General features: G+C 35.7%; 1 protein-coding gene across 8 annotated transcripts in view; it reads left to right on the forward strand.

Annotated features, from left to right (window-relative positions):
* Window positions 1-12,754, forward strand: part of gria4a (glutamate receptor, ionotropic, AMPA 4a) — a 122,085-nt gene that overhangs the window by 53,211 nt on the left and 56,120 nt on the right. For all 8 annotated transcript variants that reach the window (XM_027998890.1, XM_027998896.1, XM_027998892.1 and 5 more), the window contains exons 7-10: window positions 3,628-3,786; window positions 8,070-8,237; window positions 9,444-9,548; window positions 10,308-10,418. In XM_027998890.1, coding sequence (XP_027854691.1) covers window positions 3,628-3,786; window positions 8,070-8,237; window positions 9,444-9,548; window positions 10,308-10,418 — 543 coding nt within the window. The remainder of the gene's footprint in view (window positions 1-3,627; window positions 3,787-8,069; window positions 8,238-9,443; window positions 9,549-10,307; window positions 10,419-12,754) is intronic.

Consider the following 12,754-nt stretch of genomic DNA (forward strand, 5'->3'; position numbering starts at 1 on the left):
CCATTCCAATCAGAAGTGTCTTATTATTGCTGGACTTTAATTTTGAGGCTTTAATGATGTGTTTCATTCAAAGTTTAAATTTATTATGGACACTCTAATCCATATGGTGAAAAAAATACACATACAAGCGAAATACTCAAACCACAATACTGTATAGGGAAAACATGCTTTTTGTTGTTGTCAATAAGCTGCATACATATTTCTGGCTGAATACCTGACCACTCTTCTTTCAATGATATAAGAAAGGCCATTTAAATTAGTTTATCTGGCACGTACTGGGATTTTAAGCATGTTTTAAACACATTTTCAACAGAAACTGTGAATTCACGTAATTAGCAGTTTCTGTGGTAGTGCATTAAAAACATTATATTGGTGTTTTTACTTAAATTTTCATGGATTTTAAGTGTAATCCATACATTTTAATTCTAAAAGCTCACTGTTGGCCTGCTTTGTTCATTGCAATAACACCTTTAATTTGGTGTTTATGATTTTTGTCCTGTTTGAACAATAAATTGTGTCCTCACGCTGCTTACAAGCCAAATGCCACTTGGAGAAAGGTTTTAGCTATTTAGCTAGTTGATCACAGGGACAGGAAGTGTGTTTTTAAAGGTTTTGAATCTTGAGGAAACAGTACTGTTGTGCAAATTGTACTAACTCTCATCTGTGAAGCTGGGAATAGGAAGTCAGTAAATATATTGTCTGTATTTAGATTACAGAGCAAAAACTACTGAGCAGTCATAAAGTGGAATTATAAAATAATTATATTTTGTCTAGAAAACCACCAGTAAACCTCTGCCAGTTACCCTTTAGTGCTAACCACCCTCTTCTATTTTGAAGTTATTATTAGGTATGGCCTTTACAGGTTACTCTGCAAAGATTGAAAAAAGAAAAATATTTGTGTTTATATGTGGGGTCCATTGACCTTAATTGTTGGTTTCATAGATCATGTTCCACAGAAACAGTACATTTTAAATATATTATTTTCTATGCTTTTATGTGAGTATTATATACAGTGAACCCTTGTTTTTCGCAGGGGTTACGTTCCAAAAAGAACCCGTGATAGGCAAAATCCGTGAAGTAGTAACCTTTATTTTTTTTACAATTATATACAATGAAATACTCCATAATACATTGAAACCAAAGAACAAAACCTTTTTACAGGCCCAAGCATTTAACAAATAAAAGTACAGTATAAATGTTTTTTTTTTTTTACAAATAACTACTGTACTGTAAAATAATAATTTTAATCATCAATACGAACTGAAGGCTTCAAATTGCGGAGATCAGCACTGCCCCACCGTGACCTGAGTCATTGGATTAGAACGGGAGAAAATGAAAAATGATTATGAAAAAAAATACAAAGTACAGTAGCACAAATAGTGACTCACGTGTATTTCACTGTTCTTCTGACTGAGCCGCTGCATCCTGACTCCGCTCTGTAGCGTTTTTTTCTTCTAAAGCCCGCGGTGCAGGTGTGTTTTATCATAGAACATAGTTATCGGTAGTTGTTGTCGCTCTTTTTTCTTCTGGGCAAAAATATTCTTGAAATTGGCAAGCTGTTTTATGTACGCGTACATATTAAACCTCAGCGTTGTTGACACACAGGTGGAGAAGAAGCGGAGAGACTGTTTAGCCAATCAGAATGCAGAACACAATGCACGATGCAAATCCGTGAAGCAGCGAGACCGTGAAAGGCGAACCGCGATATAGCGAGGGTTCACTGTATTGAACATAGCTGGAGCATAAAATTTTCAAACTGAAATGACTACAGGAGAACATAGAAATATTAGTTTCATTTTAAATTCAGCCGCCTTTCTTCCATTGTCACAGTATCATATTATACTTAAATTGTAAAACAAGAATGTTTTGGGGTTGTCTTGAACAACAGTCTGATAATGGTGCAATCTCACTGCACATTTATTTTTCATAAAAAAAACATTTTATGCAGGAATAGGGAGATTGTTTTTTTTTTCTGTATTTTTTATGTTCCTGTGTTATTTATGCATCTTGCCTCAGGTATCTGACACACAAAACAGGAAGATGAAGCTTTGCATCTTTAAAGTTGAATTACAAGACTTGTTTATCTTGCATGTATTGCTGGAGGAAAAAATAAAAACAGACCTTCTTAGTGGATTCAGATCAGGGAAGTGAATATGTTTATGGGACATTTGCCTTTTTGCCCAGAGAGCAGAGCTCATGTTAATGTCTCTTGCATCCATTGAGTCGTAAATAATGCAGTGGTGTTTCTTGCATGAAAAGTGCCCCAGCCATGTATTGTTTTCTGTCCCTGATACCTTTTATTCAGATTTTGTATCTCAATCAGGGAGGACCAAAGTGCAGCTCGAGAGCCACTTGAGTACACACAATGATTCTTTGCTGCTACTGTTTAAGAATGGTACAAATTTGTCCCACCAGCACAACCGATTGGAAACTGGGCAGATGGAAATCTTCTTTAAAAAGTCAAACGTTAGGTGGAAAAAGAGAATCCATTCTGTTTTACCCATGTACTTTTTCTTTTTGTATTTCCATAGTAGGTGTCCATCAACTTTTACTGAAAATCTCATTCTTTTAGCTGAGAATACACACATTTTTCAAGCAAAAACATAGCATTGTCGTCTTGCAGGAAAACGGTGCTGAGTTCAAATTCAGGTCTGGGGTTTTTCTGAAGAGGGTTTTGCATGTTCTCTCCTTTCATGTGTGGGTGCTAATCAGGTACACCAGCTTCCTCCAATAATGCAAAATAATGACTCTTAGGATAAATTATCACTCTTATTTGCCCTCTGTTTCTGTGAGTCCCTCTGGTTCCCTTTGATGGACTCACAACCAGCCCAGGATATGAACAAGATGTGATGAAATCTTGAACATAAGCTTTGAAATTTTGAGGAGTTTGCTTCTTTTTTATTTCACAATAATTTACAATCATTTTTATCCATTGCGCTGGATGAAAAGTCTTGGCCTTAAGTTAAGCTTTATCCTATTATTTCATTCCCACTTATTACACCAGAGACAAGAGTTTATCTCAGGATAAACTTTGATATTACAGTTCACCTCAGTAACAAACTCATTGTCCTTTAAAGGTGTACTTTATTGTTATTACCTCTTATTTTACATAATTTGATTATGGTCTTTTGAAAAAAAAAACTATTTTACTGCTTTTTATATGCCTAATATATTTTCATGTGTCTCTTCTTGACAAGGTCATCACTGTCAGGAGATTTTGGCAGCCCGCATCGAGAAATGAAATATGACTTCAAGCCTAATCCCTAAAATCTGTTCAATGGTATTTTTCTCTGTGACTGTGAAAAAGGCCCTTTGAGCATATTGAAGGCTAAATAGGCTTTCACACCTTTTAGCCATTAGCATTCATCAACCCTGGATAATGCTTACATGTCTTTTTTGAGTCTGCCACTGTCTTTAGCTCTGTCCCAATTTGATTTACATCCTCTTTACAGTGAAGTGTCTCTTTGCATACGGTCACAATTGGAGTTGTGGAATTCACTAGAATAATCTGTCATTAAAAGGATCTAGAGTTTGTGCGTAAGACTGAACTTTTCATTATCTTAACTGGGATATTTTATTTTTTCTTCCTTTATTGATTCCTACCTTCTTTCTTTTCTTTCCTCTCAGGGATTTAAGGACATCTCCCTGGAAAGATTCATGCATGGTGGCGCCAACGTGACTGGTTTCCAGCTGGTGGACTTCAGCAAAGATATTGTCATAAAGCTCATGCAGAGGTGGAACAAACTGGACCAGCGAGAATATCCTGGATCTGAAAGCCCACCTAAGGTAATTAAACGTATATAAAATATAATGCAATGTTCAAATAACCTCATGATTGTAATAGGCAGCCCAAGAAGGTCCAAGAAAGAAAGTTCTTAGTGACTGTGTGCCACAGCCTGAATCAAACTGTTTGTGTGGCACCCTTCTTCTAACAATAGTTACAGTTAACCCCAATATTTTTGATGCCACTGGAAGATTTAGATTTAAAATTATTTTAGTAGTTCTTTAGTAGGAAGACATGCATTCTTACCTTGAATGTCTAATTGCAGCAGGATGTAACAGTTTTTCTTTTCAGATACTTTTTTTCTGTATAATTTTATAGCTTCACCAATAAAGCATCATGTTTCCTTTTAAAAAAGTCACATTTCTTCCTCCCCCACATCAGTATTTCTATATTTAGATGCCCACAGCTCCCTTCTTTTTGTCCCTTTTCTATTACAGAGTAGACCACTTTAGACGGGTTAGTGACCGGGAGTCAAGTGGAAATGCACATGTTAACTGGGAATGTGTCCACTTACTCATTAAAAATACTTCATAACAACTTTTATTTACCTCCTGCCCTGCAACACATAAACATCCTGCAGTATCTGTAAAAAAAAACAACTGTACAGAATTGACATGATTACACATGTCAATCAATCCAGGGGTTTGTCAGCAACTGACCAATTGTCGGTCGTAATTTGTCCGAAGTGAATTTTTCTTGTCTGGAGGAACTGAACTTCTGACAAAGTGGTCGGGATTTATCAAGGTGGTGTGGTCATACAGATTTTGTGAAAAGTAATCAGAAAGTATGATTAAACATTACCAGTGGGAAACATACAATCAAGACACACTGCACCAGGGCATTTAGAGGGCGGGGTAGAGTTTATTCCATTTCCAAAACTCAAACAGCGTCTGGAAAAATGTAAGGTATGGAAAAATGCTTGCGGCCGCAGCTGAATACTACAGTGGTCGATGGTATAACCAGAACATGTTTGTCTTTATGAAGGCTTTTGTCATAATTACATTGTGTGCTTAGTCATTAAACCGTAGATTAATGCGTCAAGCTGCGTCCAAAACAATAAATGAGTGCTGTGGATATAAAATGTGTGAAGTTCCTTTGTGAATCAGAGGTAAATAAATCATGATGGATGGTAACAGATGAACACAATCATCCGATTTAAATTAACAAAAAAGACTTGCAGTTTGTGTGAGAACTACAAACATCTGCATGAAGGGGCATACAAAGGTTTAATATTTCAACATACCCAGAAAAAATATTCATTCCATCGCTCTGCAAATGCAAACAAAACAAATTTATTGAACATAAATACAGAAAACCCTCTAGTGACAATGGTTGCCTTAAAATTGCCCCTGGCTTTGAAGCTGTTGCTTTAAACCTGAACTCAGTTTGCCTTGGGCAAAAAGCAGAAAGTTTCAGACCCAGTAAAAGTCTGGTGTGGTAATGTCAGCATCTCTGTAACTTTTTTCTACTCTGTGGCGTAGACTAGATTTTGTTGAGCTACTTTAAACCATCAAATAAACTGGCTATGTGTCTTGAAATGTGATTTGTGTGCATGGAGGTTTGGGTAATATGTAATAAAAATGATCGGAATCTTTGTTGCAAATTGCTAAATGTCAAAAATGTAGTCATAGTGCATATGAACACGTGGTTTCTTTATAGAGCTATTTCTTTTTTTGCACAATTAACTTCAGAGTACTATATATATATGAACATACAGATCAACATGTAGAAAGATCGCATATTCTCCCAATTAAGACTTTATGTTTTCAGTATGCAATGTTATCTATACCCCAGTATAAGACAAGTAGTATTTCAAAAGAGCAGAAGAAATCTTATGTTTTTTGAACAATAACAATATTTGTTGTTAATTTGTTGCTAAGAGACGAGCTTGTCTTCTGGTAACCAACTGCCGTGATGTATAAATCAGATTTTTACTTTTGCGTTGAATGTTTGTTTTATAATATATTCACCACCAATCACAAAAAAAAAAAAAAAGCTTTTCTGAAAAACTCACCAAATACACAATTCTTGTTAAATAGCAAACAGGTAAGTAGTATTTCAAAAGAGCAGAAGAAATCTTATGTTTTCTGAACAATAACAATATTTGTTGTTAATCTGTTGCTAAGAGACAACCTTGTCTTCTGGTAACCAAGTGCCACGAAGTAAACATCTGATTTTAACTTTTGAAAACGTTACCAACTGTAAATTACTTGTGTCTAAGCAGATAAGCATTATTTCAAAAGAGCTTATGTTTGATAAACAATAATTAATTTGATGTTAAGAAATGAGCTTTTTTTTTCTAGTAACGAACTGCCACAAAGTATAAATCAGATTTTTCAGAATCCAAATGCATAAATCCAAATAAATGCATTTGGATTCATGCATTTATTTAATGCATATTTTATTTATGCATTAGATAAATACATAAATCCAAAAGAAATTATCAGCTTTTATTGCTTATAGTAATGGCATAATATCATTACCTTTCTAAAATAATGTCCAAATAACTTAGGCAAAAAAGAGAAACAAAATAATTTTTGGCAAAAAATGACTTTGGCCATTATTTTAGTAGTTAACTTGTCTCGGAGAACAAAAATCTGCAATTCCCGTTGGGACTCATGAGGCAAATACAGTCAAATGCTCACTTAAATGATTAGATGCTGGCTTTACTTCCTAAAAATTGTACTGTTTTGCTTTTCTTTTTTTGTCACAAGTATGATATACATTAAGTTGACTGATTTTAGCTAAAATCAGAGCTCTGACTGCAGATCCTTGTCTAATCTTAGGTAAGAACTATTCTCCCTGTCACAAAGGTTTCTCTGTCCTGCCACTGACAGGAACAGCAAAGACAGTGTTCTACTATTCCCAGTCTAGATGTTTCCTCTCCATAGTCATCATTTGTCAGTCACTTTCTTAAGGTCCTCTTCAGTTTCAAACAGAACACATGAAAATAGGCCAACCTAGTTGCGGAGCCCTCCAAAGTACACATAATAAAGTAAAAATCAAGGGATGTCAGCCACTGAGAAAAACTACCCGCAGAGAGGATCTCAGCTGACGCTGGTCTTTTTCCTCGCTTTCATCTTTTCCTTGTTTCCACTGTGATGTGAAGAGAGCCTGCTGTGTGTTTGACTGCCTCTGTCTGTGTAGCACTGAGAGTCCATGTGTGTTCTGGTTGTGCAACAGAATCTGGGTAACTGTTTCCGTTAACTCTGTCGCCTTTCTACGATGACTTTGTTGATCAATGTGAATGTCCTGTGAATGGTAAATGCGCTGTGATTGGTATAGTGCTTTATCAAGTCCAGAGGGCCACAGCGTGGTTCACTCTACACTCAGTCATTCTTGAACATGGGGGTCTTTGTTCATAAGACATTCATGCACAAACACACACTGACAGTGGTAAGCTACTATGTAGCCACAGCTGCCCTGGGACAGTCTGACAGAGGCACCACGTGGCCCTCTGACCTCTGACCCACCTGGTCAGGTGGGTGAAATGTCAACCAAAGCAGGCAGAGCAGTCATTGAATCAGTCATCCACCTGCTCCAGGTTGAACTCCTATCACTGTCGCCCTATCTCTTGATTACATATGTTTCTTGTTATTTTTTTGTGTCTAATATAATCAGCAATTTATCAATCAATCAAATTTTATCTGTATAGCACATTTCAGCAGCAAGGCATTTCAAAGTGCTTTACATCATAACAAATATAGAAACACAGTCATGCAATAGAATCAACAATCAAAACATTACATTAAGTCAAGTGCCATCATTTAATTCGTAATTGATTAGGTTTCAAATACAAAAATATGGGTTTTTAGTTGAGATTTAAAGGAAGTCAGTGTTTCAGGTGTTTTACAGTTTACTGGAAGTTTGTTCCAGATTTGTGGTGCATAGAAGCTGAATGCTGCTTCTCCTTCTTTGGTTCTGGTTCTGGGGATGCAGAGCAGACCAGAACCAGAAGATCTAAGGAGTTACACAATAACTCATGAATTTAGAGGTCCTAATTGTAAAAGAAAGGAAAATGTAAACGGATGTCACAAGATTACAATAAGATGTATTGAGGTTTTAGGTTGTAACGTGAAATTAACTTTGAATAAGTTCAAAGCAAATAATTCTTAACAAGTCACTGTAAGTTTACAATTGTACTAATTGTATTTTAATGTTTTTTATATATATTGTTTTACTCTACGTAAAAATGTATGAGCTTATTTACAGTTGAACAGCAAAGTCAACACAAAACACCTAAAGTTTTGTTTTTTTCCTCACTGTGTTTCTTTGCTATTCCCAGTATACCTCATCTCTAACGTATGATGGTGTTCTTGTAATGGCTGAGGCCTTCCGCACCCTCCGCCGTCAGAAAATCGACATCAGTCGCCGTGGCAATGCTGGGGACTGCCTTGCTAATCCAGCGGCTCCCTGGAACCAAGGGATAGATATGGAGCGAGCACTAAAACAGGTTGGGACAATTTGTTTAATTGTAAACAGGTAAAAGTCAAGAGACACGGGCTATCACCTTTTACTTTTTATATGTATGAGTCATTAATATCTTTATATTCCCTGGTAATTGGCATGACCATTTGGATATCAAAAAGACACTTCAGATCTTAAATATTTTGGATATATCTAGGAACATTGCATATATGATGAAAAAAGGAGAATGAAAACATGAGTCCTTTTATTTTTTCCTCACTGCTCTATTTAAAAATCGGATCTGTGATAGGATCCAGCTGCTGGCTTTGAGCACAGTTGCAGCTGCTCTCCCTGGCTCTGATCCCGATGCTGAAGCTTAGTGGTTTTTGTTTGGACTTTGGCTGCCGCCGTGAATCAAACCAGCTCTTTTTTATGGAAGAAAAAAAACCCGCTGATTTTCTGTGTAATATGCGTTTAAAATACTTCACAGGGATTTAGAAGAAAACAGGCAAACAGCATCACAGTTCATCCACCGTACTGAACATCAGACATGTGGTTCCGTTCTACACATTTAGTCTTTGTTGCAGACTGGGGGTGTTTTCTGCCTGAAGGCTCCATCATATCTAAAAATGAGACAAAGCCTTACAATTACAGTCTCATTAACCTTTAGAAAACATTATATCTTTATATATTGGTGGTGGTAGGACAGGAATATATTTCTGTACTCTCCAGTCAAACATTTGAATGTTTGCAATTAGATAGCATCTGATGGTTGCTATGGAAACTTGGTAAATCTGATATGCTACTGTCGATTTCTATAGCTAAAAGCTTTAACTTTATTCCTCATCATCACTGTGTTTTGGGGCAAGAAAAGCATTGGGTTCCTGGTTCAGCCTTGTTTGTCAATCTAACTTTATAATTAGTGCCCTCAGTGTAACTAACTGCAAGAAGGAATGTGCTCAAGAAAATAACATCAACACAAATATACCTTTCTTGGTTTGCATTATTGTCATTTCTCACACATTTAGAGAATTGTACCCATACTTGTATTTAAATTGAAGGTTAGATTTTTTTCTAAGATTTTCTGTATAAGATTATGCTGCTAAATAAAAATGTTTTTATGTTAAGAAAGTGAACGTGTGTAATCCAACAGTTGTCAGAGAAATGTCATGTGTTGAAATTTGTGTTGAATATTTCTAAGATATTAGTTTGCTATTATTAGTAACTACCTTTACTTCTGCTTTAAATCTAGGTGCGCATTCAGGGCCTTACTGGAAATATTCAGTTTGATCACTACGGTCGGAGGATCAATTACACTATGGCCGTGTTCGAACTGAAAAGCAATGGACCACTAAAGGTAGGCTCTCATTTTGTGGCCCATGGAATGAAGTTTAAAACAGTTAAATGGATTGTTTTGTTCTGTGTTTAGGTACGTGCCTTGTAGACATACATATTACTTATCATGTCAAACTTTGTTTTTAAAAAATTAAAACAGCAAGGTCTTTTTAGAACAAATGTAGTAAAAAGAAGTTGACTTTTATATATTAAGTTATGTTTCCTAATAATTTCTGCGGAATTTAATGTGCTCATTTTTTTACTTCAAGACCAATATTATATTCTAATAGTCCTTCATGATTACCTGTTCTACTGATATGAAAAATCATTCTAATCCAACTATTAATTGCAGCATGGGCTTCATGAGCTTATGTTTATACCAACCAGGGAACATAAAAAGTTTACAATTTTCTAACAAAAAAAAAATTTAACAAAATCTGTCTTCATCACGGCAAACGTAGGAGGAAAGCACTGAAGCTGACATTTCCCTTAAATTATTTTTATTAAAACAAACACACATGTAGAAGATAAAATAACAAAATCACATGATATCCAAGCTACATAATTATCCCTTTGGCAGTAATGTGCAGTTATTGGAAATTTTTGGCTCATGTTCAATATCATCTATTGCTCTAATGGGAAATTTACAGGAGCAAATCGAATGGCTAACTTTTTTTGTTGGCTTTTCTTTCTCTCCTCTATTCATTTTCCTTAAGGTTTGTACTAGGTTTCTACATTAGTCAATTTCTGTAAGAGTTGTGCTCTCCTTTGGCCTCCTCAGATTGGCTACTGGAATGACATCGACAAGCTTGTGTTGGAACAGGATGGAAATGGTCTTTCCAGTGAAGGCTCACTGACGGAGAATCGGACGGTTGTCGTGACAACAATCATGGTAATGTACCCTGCCACTACATCATACTCCATGTAAACGTGTTAATGTTTGATATTTTAAGAAAAGCAGTAGCCTGATAAACAGCTGCTGAAAACCCACAACATAAATTTGTTAGTTCCTCCCAAATCACCTTATATAAAGAGGTCAAAAGTGATTTACAGACATGGACAAATTTGTGGTACCCTTACACAAGAAACACAAAATACATTTTTGTATTTTAAATAACTTGAAATTGGCAAACGTTTAACTGGATCTCATACAGTTTATGCCGCTGCATGTTTTGCCACAATCACTACCAGTTGATTGTGGTAGTGTATGGTAAAATACAGAAATCACTAGTTGTATTTGCAATACAATGAGACCTTCACATAGAGAAAGTCATTGCCAATATGTTGATAGTTTGAACCACTGTTTGTCAGCACAGACACAGCTCAAGCTACGTCAGGCTTGAAGATGGCATCAAAAATAGAGAACAAAGTGGGAAACTAGTTAGTAACTCCCCTAGCACTAAAAATGAAAAACAAGCTATGAGACTCTATCTTTGCATACTCCCTGGATAAGAAACCTTCAACACTGAACTCGTGACAGACAGTGCTACAACAGATTTTCTGAGGCTCTTTGGTACATTTCTCGAATCATCCTTGACATTTGCAAAAGAATAAGTGCATTTCTTCAAACAGTTTGTACAGTTAGCAAACACAGTGGATTACCTGCACAAACTAGACTCTTTCTCAAAATCTTAAGTTCATCTCTCAAAAATATATGTTTGTGTCATTGAACATGTCATTGCCTCTGTATGACTTTTTTATTTTTATTTTATTTATATAGCTTTTTTATTTGGCATTTTTCAATCTATAGTAGAGCCCCCCTGGATCTTAAAGATATACCCAATAAAGATTTAAAATGTGAATGATTTCTCAATCAGAAGTCATGTACCTTGAACTTGCACTTCAGTTTTAATTGTAATTGTTTTTAGATGGTTTCCTTGGGTCTATTTCTATAAGTCTGATGAAACTGTGATGAAATTTCCTATTGTTCTTTTGGGGAGTTGCTTACTGTCCCATCAACCTTCTACATTTAATTATATAGGCAGTTGTGGTCACAGAAACATGAAATTGCTCGATAAGGGTGTTCTAGCCTCTACCTTTAGCATAATTGCCTGTAATCAGTTTTTATGAACTCTCCAAAAGCTCTCACATTTGCTTGCTCTAGTCCATGTTCAGTTTGGTGCATACAAAAACACCAAACTATACAGCATGATGTTTATTCCATATACATACATGTGGATGATGGTAGACTTGACACATAATTTGAAACATGACTTTACTGCAAGAATTAATTGTCTCTTTCGGGGCACTAACAAAACAGTTCATGCTTTATTGTCATATTTTTGTAACGTAAACGGCATACAAAAATGTATACGTTTTTTGCTGTCACACACTAAAGGAATGAAGATATAAAGGAGGACTTTTTGGAGCAATCAAGCATTGTTTCAATAAGTTTCAAGGGTACCAGCAAACTTGTCTGTGTCTGTATATTCAAGTTAAAGAGAGGATAAATCTATATAAGTACAGTTAAGGTTATCAAAATACATTGAGCCTTTAAGATTACATCCAACTATTTAAGACTTTTGGACAAATAATGGAGAGACACTGCCTTGTATTAGTGGTTCTACACTGAATAAAAACAAGAAAGATCTTAAAGTACATTAGAAATATGACTAAAAGAAACCATCTTTCAAGAAAATGTCTAAGGCAGCAAAGCCCAAATGAATAAAAGTAGAAATTTTATTGAAAGGATAAACCAACAGAAATTCTACCAGTATCAAGAGATGGTGAAATGAGAGCACAAAAATGCTAGTCTGAGCAGAAGAACAACAATACAAATTTGGATCTACAACAAACAGACTGAACCCAAGATAAAAGTTGCGCAAAATTCCCCCTAAAGTAGGATAAACATGGTGCAATTATCATGTATCATTCATTTAAAAATGAAATCCTGAGCTTAGGTCAGTGATCTGGTCAATTAATGTGATGGATATAGCAACCATTCATTTAGCCCTCTCCCAACCATGATCTATGATATACATCAAGCAGTGTCAGATATTTTAAGGGAATATCTTGTAGTTAGACTGCTGCTACAGCCGATATATAAATGTCTCCAGCTGTCTTTTTTCTAACATCCCTTCTCCCTCTTTTCAGCGTCTGACTCTAATAATAAGCACATTAATACCTGTAACTTGGTTCTCATATATTGTTGGGCTTATGTGTATTTGACCTTTGTAATGTAATCCTACTGTAGCACCAAATTGTGCAGCAGTAAAAGAAGTCACTATC

This window comes from Xiphophorus couchianus, chromosome 18, assembly GCF_001444195.1.
Source record: "Xiphophorus couchianus chromosome 18, X_couchianus-1.0, whole genome shotgun sequence".
NCBI classification, from domain to species: Eukaryota; Metazoa; Chordata; class Actinopteri; order Cyprinodontiformes; family Poeciliidae; genus Xiphophorus; species Xiphophorus couchianus.